Source organism: Hemitrygon akajei, chromosome 10 (assembly GCF_048418815.1).
Source record: "Hemitrygon akajei chromosome 10, sHemAka1.3, whole genome shotgun sequence".
NCBI lineage: Eukaryota > Metazoa > Chordata > Chondrichthyes > Myliobatiformes > Dasyatidae > Hemitrygon > Hemitrygon akajei.
In genome coordinates, this window is record NC_133133.1 from 87,205,334 (window position 1) to 87,224,644 (window position 19,311).

General features: G+C 40.7%; 1 protein-coding gene across 8 annotated transcripts in view; it reads right to left on the reverse strand.

Annotated features, from left to right (window-relative positions):
• Nucleotides 1-2,417: 2,417 nt before the first annotated feature.
• hdx (highly divergent homeobox) overlaps nt 2,418-19,311 on the reverse strand; it is a 153,643-nt gene continuing 136,749 nt past the window's right edge. For all 8 annotated transcript variants that reach the window (XM_073058596.1, XM_073058589.1, XM_073058595.1 and 5 more), the window contains 3 exons: nt 13,431-13,526; nt 7,089-7,211; nt 2,418-2,660 (listed from right to left, as the gene is read on the reverse strand). In XM_073058596.1, the coding sequence (XP_072914697.1) occupies nt 2,589-2,660; nt 7,089-7,211; nt 13,431-13,526 (291 nt within the window). In that variant the 3' untranslated portion in view covers nt 2,418-2,588. The remainder of the gene's footprint in view (nt 2,661-7,088; nt 7,212-13,430; nt 13,527-19,311) is intronic.

Sequence of the window (19,311 nt, forward strand, 5' to 3'; positions counted from 1 at the left end):
TAAGAGACTACTAGACAGGTATATGGAGGAATTTAAGGTGGGTGTTATAAGGGCTGCAGGGTTTGAGGGTCGGCACAACATTGTGGGCCAAAGGGCCTGCAATGTGCTGTACTATTCTATGTTCTATTCTATACCTGAAGAAAGGTCTTGGCCCAAAACTTTGCCAGTTTGTTCATTTCCAGGAAGTTGCAATAAATCAAACATGTTTTATTCTCAGCTGTGTTTGCAAAAGTAAAAGTGAACTAATGGATTAACAAAGGTTGGCAAAGCTCTTCTTCACTGTTCATGAATTTCGGTGTATGACAGCTGAAAATCTGAAGACTTCTAAAGCAGAATCCAGTTGCTTTGTATAAGGAAAAAGTCAATGAAGGCAATTTTTGCAAAAGATGCTATTTTAAAACGAATGCTTCTATTTGGGGAGGAATGGTAGATTCAAGAGTAATAAAACTTGTCTAAAAGCCCAGATTTCAGGCTTTCTCCAGTATCCTGTAATTTACTATGCATATTTGAACACTCTGCAGATTGGTACTTCTGTAATTGTACAAAGCACCATTAACTTTCAAACAAGAACAATAAGACAAATACAGGGTGAATTATAATTCAGAAACTTAACATCTAGAACTTCCTGAACATCACATCCAATGAGCTGCCTCATTAACCAACTGAAAGGAAAGAAGGTAAATAAGTCAAATAAAATGCAGGAGAAATAAATAGTGAGAGGGGAACTGTGGAAAAAGAGAAAGGAAAAGCAAATAAGAAAATTAAGGAAGCAAGCAAGAGCGAAAAACTACACCAAACAAGAACATATTCTCTGGATACCAAAGCACATCCCATGTAACTATATCTTCAAGACTATTTTAGCTACTTCTTTGTGTAAAAAAAATCATTCTGCTGTCCTGTCAGGCTCTGGCACTTTACATAATGCGGTGTATGGTACCCAATCTCCTGCCATGCTTACTGGGGGCTGTAGTTTTCTAACACATTGTGTTATGAAGGTCACTGTTAGTTCAACTTAAGATGTTCATTGCAGAATCGCTTTTTGTAGCAGGTCACTATTTTGATCCTTTACATATATTGAAAGATTGAAAAGCTGTAAAACAAAACAACAGAAAATTCATCCAGAAACCATCAGAACGTGGTGATCCCACATGGATTAATTGTCTGGGAAACCTATTAATGGAGAGAATAATAATTGAGGTTTGTGCAAAATTAGTGTAGATGGGTGCTCGGTAGTTGGTACAGACTCAGTCTTGAATGTCTCTAATTGGTATTTATGAGAATGGTGGACAGAAGACAAGGCACTTTTTTCCCTCACCATTATTCATGTAAATAGACTGAATGATTATTACTAACCAGTGAATATTTCAAGCACCTAAGCAACTGCAAGATCAACTTTGTGTGGTCAGTCAATGATATTATTGACAAGTGTTGCTTTATTTATTGAAACAAATAGGTTAATAATTCCACGAAGTACTATATGGGGGTTTCAGACCCAGGGGTGCAGGGTCCTTGAAACTGGTGACACAGGTTCCAGTTTGGTGAAAGAAGAATTTGAATGTTTGACTTCATAGACCAGAATAGTGAATACATCACTTGGGACATCTTGTTACAGCTGTACAGACTCTGGCAAGCCACATTAGGAGTATTTCGTTCAGTGCTAGTTGCCCTGCTATAGGACGGATGCCATTAAACTAGAGAGGGTGCAAGAAAATTTACAAGAATATTACTGGGTTATAATTACGACATTTAAAAGGCATTTAGAAAGTTATATGAATAGGATAGATTTAGACAGATATGAGCCAAATGGGACTAGCTTAGTTGGCAACTTGGTCCATATGAACGAGTTAGGTCCAAGGGCCTGTTTTAGTGTTGTATAACACTATGTGTAGAACTTTTACATACTAGTGCCATCTAATGACACAAGTATTACTCAGCTGCACTCATTTCCTTTAGAGAATATGTGGTCTTTTGGGTGCAAGGAGAGAGCAGCGTCAGCCCTTCCTTCCATTCATCTCCAACACAAACCAGTCCTCAAACAACCTACACTTGAAACACCAGCTTACTTAAAATGTAATAACTTGCATTCATTAAAACAGCTGCCACAATTACAAAACATCTTAAAGTGCTTGGCAACTAATAAAATGCTTTAAGTATTGTTAATGTTGTAACTTTCCCAAATGTTAGTCAACTGGAACTGTGTGTAGAAGATCATTGACTGGACCTGACAATATGCGATTTGTAAACTGTAATGCAGAATGAAAGTAAAAGCACATTCAGATCACCAGGAAGTCACTAAAAATTTCCAGTGAGGTTTCTTGTGCTTCGCAATATACTGGCAATACTAACAGATTTCACCTTTAACCGTTTCCCACTGCCACTTCAAATGTCACAAAAAAGCAACAACGCTAGCAAACAAATTCTATTTTATTCTGCAGTTGTTTCATCTTGTCATCAAGCTGTAGTATAGGCAGTTTTATTTTTAAAGATGTAAAATATTTAACAATAATACAAATAATTTTAAACAAGTCTTTACCACTTTCAAAAAGCTTTCGTATTCAGTAAGATCCTCTGATACAGAGGAAACCTAATTAGCTTTGTTCCCGGTTGCCAGGTGAATCCAAGTTACGTTCAGTGTCTGGAGGCAAATTTGTCAGCAGCATCTGTAGGGAGGAAATTTTTGTTGAATAAATAGCAATGTTGGGAGTTATTAAAAACCGACTAATTCAAGAATCTGGTGAGGAAACTGCTAACAATCACTAAACAAAATCTTAAGTACTAAATGTGTATGTTCTCAAAACCTCCTTTCAGTTCTTTGGTAGAAAAAGCAAAACTATTTTAATTTTATCAAGGGGGTAATATGCATGTCTTCAAATACCCAAATGAAACCACAAGAAATAGAGTTTAAATGCATTTAGACTGTGATTATGTGATTAGCTAATCAATTTCCTCTTTAACCATGATGAAACAGGTATTGCATAACTCTTGTCGAAGTACAATGCCCCTTGAGCCTGTCCCACCATTCAATATGATCATGGCTGGTCTATGCTAGTCTCATCTCCATCTTAGATTCATCTAACTATCTGCCTTTCACCAGCCTTGGGGACAAAGAATTTAGGAGATTGGTTTGCTCTAAGTGGTCCAGCTTCCTCCCATATTCCAAAGATGTACAAGTTAGGGTTTGTAAGTCGTGGGCATGCTACATTGGGACTGGAAACATGGCTGGGCTAAGATGCAAGATAGATGTGAGTCCAAAGTACATTTATTACCAGACCACATATATGTCACCATACAGTAATCTGAGATTCGTTTCCTTGTGGGCATTCATGGCAAATAAAAAGAAACAACAGAACCAATGAAAACCTACACACAAGGTCGTACAAACAACCAATGTGCGAAAGCCAACAAATTGTGCAAATACAAAAATAAATACTATTGAGAACAGGAGTTCAATAGTACTTGAAAGTGAGTTCATAAATTGTGGAATCAGTTCAGTGGTGTTAAGGTGAGTGAAGTTATCCACGCTAGTTCAGGAGCCTGCTGGTTGTGGGGTAATATCTCTTCCTGAACCTGGTGGTGTGGGTCCCAACCTCCTTCCTGATGGCAGCAGCCAAAAAAGAGTATGGCCCCGATGGTGGATGTCCTTGATGATGGATGTTACTTTTCTGTGACAAAGTTCCTTGCAGGTGTAATGTACATGCTACTTTTGAAGAACAATCTTGTATCTTGGACTGAATAAGTCAGTTATGGTTCCCAGGAACTACAACAATACAAATATGCCAAACAAATATATTGCCAAAAACTCTGGATGTTAATTCCAGGTCAATGATACCTTAAAATATAATTAGTTTTTCAAATTTACCAGAGGGGAGAAAAGTACTGGCTGCCTTTGCAGATAACTGCACTCATTTCCTTCAATAAAATTGTGGTGCCTGCAAAAGCCAAGACTGATAGATATCATAATCTACATAAGGTGTAACCACTGGAGGGAGAGGTGATTAGAGACAATTGAAGGAAGTTGAAATGCAACTGTTTCCACAACAAAGCTAAACCAAGTCTCTCTGTACAGATGTTATTTATTACCTTCTGAAATTATCGTGGACTTCAGAAAGGGTAAGATGAGGGAACACACACCGGTCCTCAGAGAGATCAGAGTGGAGAGAGTATGCAATTTCAAATTCCTAGGTGTCAATATCTCTGAGTATCTAAGCTGGACCCACATATCGATGCAGCGACACCAGCTATATTTTATTGGGAGTTTGGAAGAATTGGTACGTCCCCAAAAACATGCAAAGTTCTTACAGATATACCGTGAAGAGCATTCTAACTGGCTGCATCACTGTCTGGTATGGGGAGCGGGGGGGGGGGGGGGGGGTCGCGGCTGCACAGGATTGATTTAAGTTGCAGAGAGTTGTCCTTTTGAAATGAATGTTAACATTGCGTTTGCCTTCTTCAGCACTGACTCAATCTGCAAATTAACCTGTAGGGAATCCTGCAAAAGGACTCCCAAGTCCCTCTGCACCTCTGATTTTTGAATTTTCACCTCATTTAGAAAATAGCCTATGCCTTTATTCCTTCTCACAAAGTGCATGACCATATACATACTTCCCTACACTGTATTCCATCTGCCATTTCTTTACCTATTCTCTCAATCTGTCTAAGTATTTCTGCTAACTCGCTGCTCCTTAACACTACCTGCACCTCCATCTAGCTTCATATAGTCCACAAACTTAGCCATAAAGTCATCAATTTTGTCATCAAAATCAATGACATATAATGTGAGATGAATCAGTCCCAATACTGACCTAAGCAGAATATCGCTAGTCATCAGCAGCCAACCAGAAAAGGCCCCCTTTATTCTCACTCTTTTTTCTCCTGCCAGACAGCCAATCTTCTATCTATGCTAGTGTAGCGGTGTGCTACACACAGCGCTGCAATAACGACACGGAGTCGGTGAGCTGCAGTTGCAGAAGAGGTTTATTCAAACTTTGCGGCCTCGCTTTAAAGCCTTCCTGTTCCCGCCCTCCCTGGGCAGGAATGCTGTAGGGGGCGCGTATTCATAGTCCCGTCCTGCGCGCGGGCTTTTCCCCTTGCTGGTGAAGCAGGCTTGGCGCCCTCTTTGGGACCGGCCTCAATGCCGGCGCGCGCCGCTTTGTGAGCCGGTTCGAGTGCGCTGGGAAGTGGGTCGCCACATAACCCCCCCCCCCCCCCCACAGAACCAGCGATACACCTCTCAATGTCCACAGTCTGGGTCGGACTCTGTTTGGGAGGTCTGCCTCTGCACCGCGGTGCCTGAATCTCGACCGGATGCGCCAAGTCCACATGGGCCGGTTTGAGTTGGTCCACTGTGAAAACCTCCTCTTTCCCCCCAATGTCCAGCACAAATGTGGACCCGTTGTTTCTGATCACCATAAATGGCCCCTCGTAGGGCCGCTGTAGCGGTGCCCGATGTCCGCCCCGTTGTACAAAAACGAACTTACAGTTTTGCAGGTCTTTGGGTACGCAGGTTGGGTTCTGCCCATGCTGTGAAGTGGGTATGGGGGCCAGGTTACCGAGCCTCTCACGTAGTCTGCCCAGGACTACTGCGAGTTCTTCCTCTTGCCCCCTTGGGGCTGGTATGAACTCTCCTGGGATGACCAGGGGTGCGCCGTACACCAACTCGGCCGACGAGGTGTGCAGATCCTCTTTGGGTGCCGTGCGGATTCCGAGCAGGACCCAGGGAAGCTCGTCCACCTAGTTAGGCCCTTTGAGGCGGGCCATGAGAGCCGACTTCAGGTGACGGTGGAAACGCTCCACTAGTCCGTTCGACTGTGGGTGGTAGGCAATTGTGTGGTGCAGCTGTGTCCCCAAAAGGCTGACCATAGCTGACCACAAGCTGGAGGTGAACTGGGCGCTTCTGTCGGAGGTAATGTGGGCCGGTACACCAAAGCGAGATACCCAGGTGGCAATCAGTGCCCGGGCGCAAGATTTGGAGGTGGTGTCGGTGAGTGGGACCGCCTCTGGCCATCTTGTGAACCGGTCCACGATAGTCAGGAGGTGCTGTGCGCCTCGCGACAGTGGCAGGGGGCCCACGATATCCACATGAATGTGGTCGAAACGCCGGCGGGTGGGGTGGAACTGCTGCGGCAGAGCTTTGGTGTGTCGCTGCGCCTTGGCTGTTCGGCAGTGCATGCACGTTTTGGCCCATTCACTGACCTGCTTGCAGAGTCCATGCCAAATGAACCTGTTGGCTACCATCCGGACGGTTGTCCTGATGGAGGGGTGCGCTAAGTTGTGAATGGAGTTGAAAATGCACCGCTGCCAGGCTGCCGGAACAACGGGGCGGGGTTGGCCGGTGGTGACATCACAGAGTAGGGTCCTCTCACCGGGGCCTACGGGGAGGTCCTGGAGCTGCAGTTGCAGAAGAGGTTTATTCAAACTTCGCGGCCTCGCTTTAAAGCCTTCCTGATCCCGCCTTCCCTGGGCGGGAATGCTGTAGGGGGCGCGTATTCACGGTCCCGTCCCGCGCGGGCTTTTCCCCTTGCTGGTGAAGCTGGCCTGGCGTCCTCTTTGGGACCAGCCTCATGGCACGCGCCGCTTTGTGAGCCAGTTCGAGTGCGCTGGGAAGTGGGTCGCCACACTAGTATCTTTCCTGTATATCCTGGGCTCTTATCTTATTAAGCCATGTTCTTACTAAATCGTGGAGCAGGTTCAAAGAACTGTGGGGTGTCATTTTACTGTTTCTTACCTTCTTAAAGCTTTGGATCATAAGTTTTATTTTTAAACAACAACCTTTCCGAAGTATCTCAATTCAATTGAGACAGTTGATTAGTGGGCAAATACAGTATTATGTAGATAAATGTCACCCATTTCAGAAGGGAAATAAAAGCAGAGTATTATTTAAGTGGAGGAAAATTAAGAAATGCTGATTTACAAAGGACATGGTGATACTGTCGAACAAATATTGAAAGCAAACATGCAAGTACACCAGGTAATTAAGGAGGCAATAGTATGTGCACATTTATGTTCTGAGATTTACAACAGAACATATTTAGCAAACCACTTAGTTGGGATTGATGCCATGAAGAAGATCCTGCTGCAATAAAAGTTACCTGTTGTTGTTCTTTGTCATTTGATTTAACTGCATGAACTAAACTTGTGGTGAAATTCCGAAGATGGAGGTATTTCTGTTTTTGTCTCTCCAACTCATTCTCAAGGTACTTCATTTCATCGTTCTGAAAACATACATTGAAAGAAAATAACTGTATATTTGAGGAAAGTTATATGCAATATAGAAAAAAGTCACAAGTGTTGTAGCCTCTGAATGTATCAAACTGTCTAAGCGTTACACAGAGAAAAATTATTTTGATTTCATACTAACACGGTATCTTTAGTATTAAGTATGACCCAACCAGTCACTGACAGATGAACAGAAAGATTTCCATTTAACGTCTTCCCTGACTTAACCTGAAGGTCTTTAAAATCAATTCCTACAAACAGCAAGTAGCAAGAACAGGTAATAGCCAGTGATGATTGATTGAGAAATAAATATTTACCAGCACAGATTGCGATTACATTCCTACTATTCTTCAAAATAACATCACAGGATCTTTGTCCTGAAGAAGGAGAAATGGCCCCGGTGTAAGTTTTTTTCTGAATGATAGAACTCTGATATTGCAACAATCTGTCAGTAACTGGAGTGCCAGCCTGGACTTTTGTGTCTGAGTCTTTGAAGTGAGGCAAAGTAGTGTTCATTTGCTTTTGGTGACATTGACTAACATCACATTTCTCAGGATATTAGTGGAATACTCAACTCTCAAAATAACTGGAATGACACACTGCTGCGCTTCCCTGGAAGGTGGAAAATGGGAGACCAGCCAAACACATATTGGCAGGATAAAAAAAAAGGATGAAAGGTTTAGCAACATAAGCAATACAGGTAGCAGCAGAATCAGATGACCTGTTAGGTCTCAAAAGACCATAAGACATAATTCAGCCCATTGAGTTTGTTCCAGTATTCCATCATGGCTGATTTATTATCCCTCTCAACCCCTTTCTCCTGCCTTCTCCCGATAACCTTTGACACTCTTACTAATCAAGTACCTATCAATTTCTGTCTTAAATATACCCAGTTACCTGGCCTCCACAGATTCACCACCCTTTGGCTCAAGAAAAATTCTTCATCTCTGTTTTAAAGGGACATTCTTATATTTTGAGGCTGTACCCTCTGTTCCTATGTTCCCCCACAACAGGAAATATTCTCTCCACATCCACTCTGTCTAGATCTTTCAATATTTGATGGGTTTCATTGAGACCCCATCTCATTCTTCTGAACTCCAAGGAGTAATGCTCAGAACCATCAAATGCTTCTTAGATGTTAATCCTGTCCCTCCTCAGAATCTCCTCTGGACCCTCACCAATACCAGTACATCCTTCCAAAACTGCTCACGCACTCCAAACGTGGTCTGACCAATGCCTTATAAAACCTCAGCATCACAAAGACGAAACATCAAGATTATGTCAGGTGTCTGTCAAAGAAAGTGAACAAAATTTAAAGCACAGACTTTAATTAATCCTATAGTTTGTTTAAAGGTAGTCATCGTACAAGATAGGATACCATGGAGGAGTGCAGAGCCAGGAATGGTATAAGACCGTAAGACATAGGAGCAAAATTAGGCCATTTAGTCCATCCAGTCTGCTCTGCCATTCTATCATGGCTGATCCCAAATCCTGCTCAATCCCATAAACCTGCCTTTTCACCAGATCCTTTGATGCCCTGACAGATCAAGAAACCATCAGTTTCTGCCTTAAGTATACCCACGGACTTGGCTTCACTGCAGTCTGTGGTAGAGCATTCCACAGATTCACTACTCTCTAGTTAAAAAAAAAATCCTCCTTACCTCTGTTCTAAAAGGTTCCCACTCAATTTTGAGGCTGTGCCATCTAGTTCTGGATACCCCCACCATAGGAAATATCCTCTCTACTTCCACCTTACCTAGTCCTTTCAATATTCAACAGGTTTCAATGAGATCAGCTTCCTCCCCACCCAACATTCTTCTAAATTTCAAAGCTGCCAAACACTCCTCATGTTAACCCCTTCATTCCCAGAATCATCTTTGTGAACCTCCTCTGAACTCTCTTCAATGACAACACATTCTTTCTAAGATATAGGGCCCAAAGCTATTGACAATACTCCAAGTGCAGCCTGACTAGTGTCATATAAAGGCTCAACATTATCTCGTTTTTATATTCTATTCCCTTTGAAATAAATGCCAGTATTACATTTGCCTTCTTTACCAAAGACTCAATCTATAAATTAACCTTCTGGCAGTCTTGCACAAGGTCTCCTAAGTCCCTCTGCACTTCTGATGTTTCAACCTTCTCCCCATTTAGATAAAAGTCTTCATTATTGTTCTTTTTACCAAAATGCATTATCATACATTTCCCAACACTGTATTCCATTTGCCACTTTTTTGCCCATTCTTCCAATTTGTCTAAGTCCTGCTGCAATCACATTGTTTCCTCAGCACTAACTACCCCTCCACCTATCTTTGCATCATCTGCAAAATTTGTCACAAAGTCATCAATTCCATTATCTAAATCACTGACAAACTATGTGAAAAGTAGCAGTCCCAATACTAATCCCTGAGGAACACCACTAGCCACTGGCAGCCAACCAGAAAAGGCCCCCTTTATTCCCACACGCTGCTTCCTGCTTGTCAGCCATTCCTCTATCCATGCCAGTATCATTCCTGTAATGCCATATGATTTTATCTTGTTTAGCAGCCTCAAGTGTGGCAACTTATCATACGCCTTCTGAAAATCCAGTGAATTTACAGTACATCCACTGCCTCTCCTCTGTCCACCCTGCTTCTTACATCATCGAAGAACTCCAACAGATTTGCTGGGCAAGATTTCCCTTTACTGAAACCATGCTGACCTTGATTTATTTTATCATTAGTCTCCAAGTACCCTGAAACCTCTTCCTTAATAATGGACTCCAACACTTTCCCAGCCACTGAGGTTAGGCTAACTGGTCTATAATTTTCTTTCTTTTGCCTTCCTTCCTTCTTAAAGAATGGAGTGACATTTGCAATCTTCCAGTCCTCTGGGACCATGCCAGAATCAAGTGATTCTTGAAAGATCATACCAATGCATCCGTTATCTCTTCAGCAACCTCTCTCAGGTGGTTTGTAGTTCACCTGGTTCAAGTGACTTATCCACCTTAAGACCTTTCAGCTTGCCTAGCACCTTTTCCTTTGTAACAACAATGGCACCCACTCCTGATCCCTAATATTCACAGACCCCTAGCACACTGCTAGTGTCTCCCACAGTGAAGACAGATGGGAAGTACTCATTAAGTTCATTTGCCATTTCTTTGTCCCCCATTACTTCCTCACCAGCATCATTTTTCAGTGGTCCAGTATCAACTCTCACCTCCCTTTTACTCTATATAACTGAAAAAACTTTTAGTATCCCGCTTTATATTATTGGCTAGCTTGCCCTCATATTTCATCTTTTCCCTTCTTATAGCTTTTTTAATTGCCTTTTGTTGGATTTTAAAAGCTTCCCAATCATCCAACTTCCCATTCCCTTTACTTGGCTTTTATGCAGTCCTCAACTTCCCTTGTCAACCACAGTTATCTAATCCTGCCATTTGAGAACTTCTTCCTCTGTGGGACATATCTATGTCACACCTTGTGAACTATTCCCAGAAATTTCAGCCATCTCTGCTCTGCTATCATCCCCACCAGTATCCTCCTTCAACCCACCTGGACAAACACCTCTCTCATGCCTCTGTAATTCCCATTATTCCATTGCGATACTGATATATATGACTTATGCTTCTCCCTTTCAAACAGCAGTATGAAGTCAATCATATTACGATCACTGCCTCCTAAGGGTTCCTTTACATTAAGCTCCCTAATAAGATCCGGGTTATTTCATAACACCCAATCTAATATAGCCATTCCTGAGTAGGCTCAAGCACAAGCTGCTCTAAAGTCCATCTTGTAGGCATTCAACAAATTCCCTCTCTTGCAATCCTGCACCACCCTGATTTTCCCAATCCCCTTATATATCGAAGTCCCTCATTACAATTGTGACATTACCCTTATTACGTGCCTTTTCCAGCTCCCTTTGCAATCTCAAATATATTTGTGAGGTGGTTCATTTTGGTGGGTCAAATATGATGGCAAAATATAGTATTAATGGTAAGACTCTTGGCAGTGTGGAGGATCAGAAGGATCTTGCGGTCCGAGTCCATTGGACACTCAAAGCTGCTAGGCAGGTTGACTCTGTGGCTAAGAAGGCATACGGTGCATTGGCCTTCATCAATTGTAGGATTGAGTTTAGGAGCCGAGAGGTAATGTTGCAGCTATATAGGACCCTGGTCAGACTCCACTTGGAGTACTGTGCTCAATTCTGGTAGCCTCACTCAAGGAAGGATGTGGAAACCATAGAAAGGGTGCAGAGGAGATTTACAAGGATGTTGCCTGGATTGGGGAGCATGCCTTATGAGAATAGGTTGAGTGAACTTGGCCTTTTCTCCTTGGAGCAATGGAGGATGAGAGGTGAGTTGACAGAGGTGTACAAGATAATGAAAGGCCTTGAACATGTGGATAGTCAGAGGCTTTTCCCCAGGGCTGAAATGGCCAGCACGAGAAAGCATAGTTTTAAGGTGCTTGGAAGTAGGTACAGAGGAGATGTCAGGGGTAATAATTTTTTTTTTTTTATAAACGCAGAGAGTGGTGAGTGCATGGAATGGGCTGCCGGCGGAGGTCATTTTAAGAGACTCCTGGATGGCTACATGGAGCTTAGAAAAATAGAGGGCTATGGATAAAGCCCAGGTACTTCTAAGGTAGGGACATGTTCGGCACAGCGTTGTGGGCCAAAGGGCCTGTATTATGCTGTACGTTTTCTATGTTTCTAATCCCACATCTTAGCTATTTGGAGGCTTGTACATGATTCCAAGAATGTTTTTTTTACCCTTGCAGTTTCTTAAGTCCATCCACAAAGATTCAATATTCTCTGACCCTATGTCATCTCTTTCTAAAGAGGTAATCCTTCTCTTACCAACAGAGCCACACCACCACCTACGCCTTCCTGCCTGTCATTTCGATACAAAATATATCCCTTGATGTTAAGCTCCTGACTATGGCCGCCTTTCACCCATGACTCAGTGCTGCCCACAATGTCATACCAACCAATCTCTAATTGCGACATTAGTTTGTCCACCTTATTCTGAATGCTACAAACATTTGAACTCTGGAAACTAATATCATTTTTAAATGTTGCTATGAGGAAGCATCTAATTGAGGAACTGCAGAGAAGACTAGGTTGAAGAGTGTAAGAACACAAACCACCAGAGAATTTAGTGCATCAACTGAAGAAATTATAATGCAAATAGCAATACAAGTTCTACAAGGCAGTGTTGAGGGTACTAGAGAATAATGATGTAATTAATGGTGCCAAAAATGCCAGATGAATGAGGAGATGCAGCAATTTTGAGCCAGGCAGAACTACCTTCATTCTTCACTGAGGATGGATAATAAGCTATGGTGGTCATTCTGATCAGATTGCCTGGCCATTCCAAGCACAATGATATTGAGTTCTTATGATGGTAAACTTCATTGTGAATTAGAGGGCATAGAATGTTTCAAGGAATATGTGGTCTTAAAACAAAATTTTGCACATTGTACAAGAGAGTAAATATTTGAGTTATTAAATCAGAGCATCTACCCTGACAATTAAACAAAGCAATAGGATTGAACATTTGCTGAAACATTGATTGGGTGTTGTACAAAATTAAAAAAATCCCACAATGAAAAAAAATACACAAAATACATTGAGGATAATGTAAACCTTTACAATACAACAGGGTTAAAACAAATTGGGGCTATTACTTGTATCTTCTTTCCCCAATGATTATTATTCTGTCCATGCAATGTCTCCTTGTTTTAATTTTTCTTGAGAAAACTGAACTCAAAATTTCATTGCTCAAATTTAAGTTAAATAAGGCTTTACTGCTGATATTTAACTGGACAATAAAATACTACAACTCTAAAAGCGCAAACTATTTTATATTTTATAACATACTGAAATGTAGCCAATTGGCAAAAAGTTACCATGTAGTGCTTTACATTGAATATCAGAAAGAAGTATATCCAGTAATGTGCTCTGTTAAAATAAATCAGAAGTTCTTTTATACCCAATCTCAATATAAAAGAATGGGAAATTGAATACAAAACTTTTCAACGATTTTGTCAGTTCTGTAACATTAAGACCAGAACTAACAATTGCAAGTAACAGCAATGAAGCAGATACATTAATAATTCTAAAATCTTGACCTTGGGAAACATCTCTTGATTGCATCTAGCAGCTAAACAAGCTGGTTCAGCAGGTTTTGGACAGTAATCCAATGTTGTTAAATGTTAACAGGTATCATATCTTACCTTTAAGCTCAGTAATTTTTGAAGCTGCTCAACTTCAACAGCTATGCGATCACAACTGCTCATCTCAACTGCATCATCATCAAGTACTTCTAATTTCTGTTAAAACAAAACCCAAAGCTTTTGTTAGAGCTTGCAATGGGTTAAGGCTGATCAATCTTATTCACTTGACCTTTCAAACTGCGTTACATTTGCCTCACAAATAATTTCCTTTTTCATTGATGTGGCCTTTTCTAACAGTAGCTTAGAGGATATCAAAGCTTCTTGAAGCCAGTTGTCAGATCGAGTGAGATTTTCTCATGGATAGCTCCCTCTCCTAACCCATTATATTACACTCAGTGGTCACTTTATTAGGTGTATCTGAACATCTGCCCATTAACGCAAATACCTAATCAACCAATTACGTAATCTAATCTACGTAAAGGCAAACTACTGCACATTTGTGGTAATATATCCTGCAGCAACATCATCCTCTGTTTTCTGGTCAGGATTATTATTACATTAATTCAGTCACATACAGAAATCACAAACGTTTTAGTCTTGCAAGTACATAAATCTTTACTGATGATATTCACTATAGAGCAAATCCAAACAGTCATGAGCATTTGGAAAGCTCAAGGAATTTATCACATTGTAAATATCACTACAACCAAATTTAATATATACAAAATTATTTTCTCCGTTGTTCATTGGAAGTGATGAACTCCTCTGTCAATGGACATAGGAAATATATACAAATGCATTAGAAATAAACATATTAATATGCATTATTTCTGAGTGCTCACTGATGTCTCATTCTAATTCCTCATAGTTGCATAACTTTCAAGTTGTTTATGTGGCTCCACAGTTTCAAAACACAAGCAAAAGAAAAAAATAACTTCAAAGTTCAAAGTAAATTTATTAAAGTACATATATGTCACCATATACAACCCTGAGATTCATTTTCCTGTGGGCATACTCAATAAATCCGTAATAGAGTTAATGTTAGACCACACAAACCTGGCTGTTCAACCAGTGTGTAAAAGATGACAAACTGCAAATACAAAAGAAAAAATGACACAATCATATTAGATTTGCTATTCTGAGAAAAATACAAAAATGGACTTTTGTTAAAAATGAACTTTTAAATTCAGAGGAAATGACAGAGTTCTGGAGGAACTGAGACTTTGCCACAAGAAACCAACTTGACAACTGCTATAGAAATATCAGAGGAGTATTGATCTCAATATTAGGAAGACAGAATTATTTTATTTCAGGATAATTTTATTACAACTGGAAAACTGGTTGCTACGACAGTGATACAGCCTCTTAATCATGGTTGTCATTAGCTACAAGGTTATTTAAATAATGTGCTCAATACTTCATTGCGCTAAGTACAGCTCCAACACCATATACACTTTTGCTGATGATACCACTGTTGTGAGGTAGTGATGAATCAGCTTTCAGGAGGGAGATTGGAAGTTTGGCTGAGTGGTATAATAACAACAACAATGTCAGTAAGGCAAGGAACTGACTGTAGACTTCAGGAGAGGGAAACAAGACCATGAACCAGTGATCATCGGAGGATAAGAGGTGGAGAGGGCCAGTAACTTTAAGTTCATTGGTGCTGCTATCTCAGAGGACCTGTCCTGGACCCGTCATATAAATATAATTGCAACAAAAGCACAACAATACCCCCACTTCCTCAGGAGTCTGCAGAGATTCACCATGTCATCAAAAACCTTGGCAAAATTTATAAACGTGTGGTGGAAAATGTGCTGACTGGCCACATAACAGCCCGGTATGGGAACAGCAATGCCTTTGAGTGGAAAATCCTACAAAAAGTAGTGAATTCAGCCCAGTACATCATGGGTAAAACCCTCCCAATCACTGAGCACATTTCATGAAACATTGCTATAGAAAAGTAGCATCCAGCATCAAGATCCTCACCACTCAGGCCTCTTTGATCTTGTTATATCATGCTCATTATTTATTTATATTTACATTTGCACAGTTTGTTGTCCATTGATCCTGTTTACAGTTACTGTTCTATAAATTTACTGAGTATGCCTGCAGATAAAGAATCTTAGGGTTGTATGTGGTCTGATAGTAAATTTTACTTTGAACTTTGAATTAATTACAGTTCCTGAAAATCTAAAGCAAATAACCTCACTCATTTATAGTCTCAGTGTACTGTACTTGAAATGAACTGGGTCATCCTAACAAATCTTGTATTTAGCAAAAATTTATTTAAGAATCCTGGTTCCAATTTCATTGTGCTCAGTTGCCAACTGATTTTAAAAGTTCCCTGATACATGCATTTATTCATTATTTTATTACAGTTGTGACTCAATGTTCCAAAATCGTTGATCTGCAACCAGGAATTTGTGGCCAGGAATTATTAATGTACCTAAGAAATAAGGTAAAATGATGTGTCATTTCAGACTAAAAACTTGAATACCAATAAATTATTTAAGAGCACATTCTTTTTTTCAGCCCCAGTTCCACATTCAAGTTGGCTGATTACACCACTATCACTGGCTGAATCAAAGGTGGTATAGGAGGGAAACTGAAAATCTGGTGCCACAACAACCACCTCCTACTACTCATTGTCAGGAAGACCAAGGAGCTGATTATTGACCTCATTAGTCAGTCCTCATTGGAGGACCTATCCTGGGCCCAGTACATAAGTGCAATTAAGAAGAAAGCACAACAGTGCCTCAACTTCCTCAGGAGTTTGCAAAGATCAGCATGACATCTAAAACTTTGACAAAAACCTTTATAGATGTGTAGTGGAGTGTATATTGACTGGCTGCAACATAGAATGGTATGGAAACACAAAAGCCCTTGAAGGGAAAATCCAACAAAAAGTAGTGGATATGGCCCAGTCCATCATAGGTACACCCCTCCCTACCACTGAGCACATCTATACGAAGCACTGTCGTAAGAAAGCAGCATCCATCATCAGGGACTCCCACCACCCAGGACATGCTGTCTTCTTGCTGCTGCCATCAAGAAGAAGGTACAAAAGACATACGCTCACACCACCAAGTTCAGGAACAGTTACTACCCCTCAACGATCAGGCTCTAAAACCAAAGGTGATAACTTAATCAACTTCACTTGCCTCATCCATCACTGAAATGTTCCCACAACCTATGGACCCACTTTTAAGGACACTTCATCTCATGTTCTCGATATTTATTGCTTATTTTAATACTATTATTACTTTTTTTCTTTTTGTATTTGCACAGTTATTGTCTTTTTCACATTGGTCAAACAAAAGACAAATTGTCTTTCATTGATTCTATTATGGTTATTATTCTATTATTGGATTTATTGAGTACACATGCAAGAAAATGAATCTCAGGGTTGTATATGGTGAGATATATGTACCGTAGATGTCGGATTATAAGCCGCTACTTTTTTCCCACATTTTGAACAGCTTTGAACTCTGCGGCCTTTAATACGGTGCGGCTAATGCATGATTTTTTTCATGCCGCCAAAAACATTTTGCCTCATAACAGTAGACCAATAAAATTGATGAGTAGTTCACAGAGGTCCAATGAAATTGTACGATAAATCAAGCGCACTTTCACAATTAAATTATTGTAAATCAGTCATTTGTACTCACCCTCATCAACATGGAAAACACTCGAAGAAAAGCATTGTGCTGCCTTTATGGCAGTTATTTAGTTTATAATATTTTCGCTTAGTAATTCATTTTCTAGTTAAAGTTAGAAGTGTTTTAACTATATTTGTTTTCTGTACTACATCGCGGGATGCTATGACGTCACACCCGGTTTCGCCGCGTCTTGTGGGAAAAATACCGGTTTGCGATAAACGGGAAGGAGGGGGGCGAGCGGCATTGGATCTGAGCGAACGCTGCTTTTAAGTTAAAGGCGATCAATAACTTTTCCTGGTAGGCTGCAGAATATATATTTTTTACCAGTCGTTAGGAGATATTGGAATGTTGTTCAGTAAAAAAGTATACGCAACGTATATTTAAAAGTAGCCGCGTTACAGGCACGGTTCGAAAAAAAAAGCATTTGCAATATGTATTTGTTTATGTTACCATATGGATTTAATTAAAAGTTAAAAAATCCTCACGTGTAATATCTTTCTGTGTAAATATCTCATATTACAACGTGGGACACCTGCGGCCGAAAATCCGGTGCGGCCTGTACAAGTAAAAAATTGATTTTCTTTCTAAAATTAGAGCCAGCGGCTTTTAATCAGGTGCACTCTGTAGTCCGGAATCTACGGTACTTTGAAACTTCAAACTTTTTTTCGAAAAAAGAGATCTAAATCAGATTTCCAAGATTTCTAATTATAGATCTAACATAATTGAGCACAAAACTAGATTTCTTCCTGTATGGTACCATACAATAGTTGGCAACGAAGCACAGTTTTGCCTTGGATAACGTGAGAGATATTCCCTTCAAAACATTATGTTCCATAGTTCATGCCCAAATAATCAAGCGATAGTAACACTAGGAAGGGATGAAAGAGAGAAATACACACTTCATCAAGAACAAAGGATGACATTATCTTGAAAATTGATTTGAAAATACTGCATTGCTAACTTCTTTCCATAGAATTTCTTGAACTAGATCAGGATTGATTAAATGCAGATTTAAATATAAAACCAACATAAATAATGTAATAGCAGTTGCCTTTCTTACTTACACTCATCATAACAATTAATGTTTACATTTGATTTTTTTTGGAGTGGGTGAGTGAAAGACTAAGGGCAAGATTGAGAGCAGCAGAGCACATCAGAGTTAGAAGCATATAGACAAAGTGAACCCCAAGGCAAGCATGCAAAGGTGAGGAGGAGCAACCCATAGTACCAAGGGAACGAGAGCATTGGCAATTCAGTCCGTGGGCAAGGACTTATCTTCCTTAATCTGAAAGTCAAAATTGTTCCACTCATTCATAGCTGGATTAACAGTGATCAGTCTTGCTGTTAGAAATGTAACAAGGTTTCCGGTGATGCCTTCGTCGAGAATGACAGCTTAAGTCACTAGCTCCTCCAGTAAAAAGCATATTAAGCCCCGTTAACCCGTCAAATATAATATTTTTCAAAAAAAATTGAACTGAAAAGAAGGGCAAGAATGGGGAGAAGAAATGGAAATTAAAAAAGTGACACTGCGGAGCCTGCGTCCGAGAGGAGTGCAGCGAGCTGCTCTCCTACCCGACTGCGTGCTAGCGAGGCGGCTGCTGGGCCTCGTTCAGACGAAGCGGCGAATATCTTCGAAATCCTGAAAGAGATAAGGGAGTTCCGGAAAGAAATAGAGCAGCAGCTCCGTGATATTAAGGCAGAGCTCGCCAGCGTTAATCAAAAAATAGCGGTGGCAGAGACTTGCATTGAGAAGGTGAAAGATTGCGTTCAAAACATGGAACGGATACTGAGCAAGACAATAAAAATAATACATCACTAAGAAGGTAAACTGCTTGACCTGGAGGGAAGATCATGGCGGAAAAATATCAGAATCTACAACGTTCCCGAAGGAGCGGAGGGCTCGTCTATGACGGAGTTTGTTGGAAAGTTACTGTGGGACGCACTGGATCTTCCCCCGGCTATGAAGCTGGAAGTCGAAAGAGACCACTGCGCGTTAGTCCCAAAGCCTACCCAGGATAGAAAGCCACGCTCAATAATAATTAAATTCCTTTGGTACAGCACCAAGGCGGAGATTCTACGAAGGGCCTGGAGTAAGAAGCGAGTGTTTTTAGAGGAGAAATTAATATATTTCAACCAAGATTACCACCCCGCGGTCCTCCAGAAACGCAAAGAATACTCCGAAGTAAAGTGAATATTAAAGCAAAATAAGATTAGATTTCAAACTCCGTACCCTGCTAAACTTCGAGTGTTTTATGACAACGGGACGTGGTTGTACCAGACAG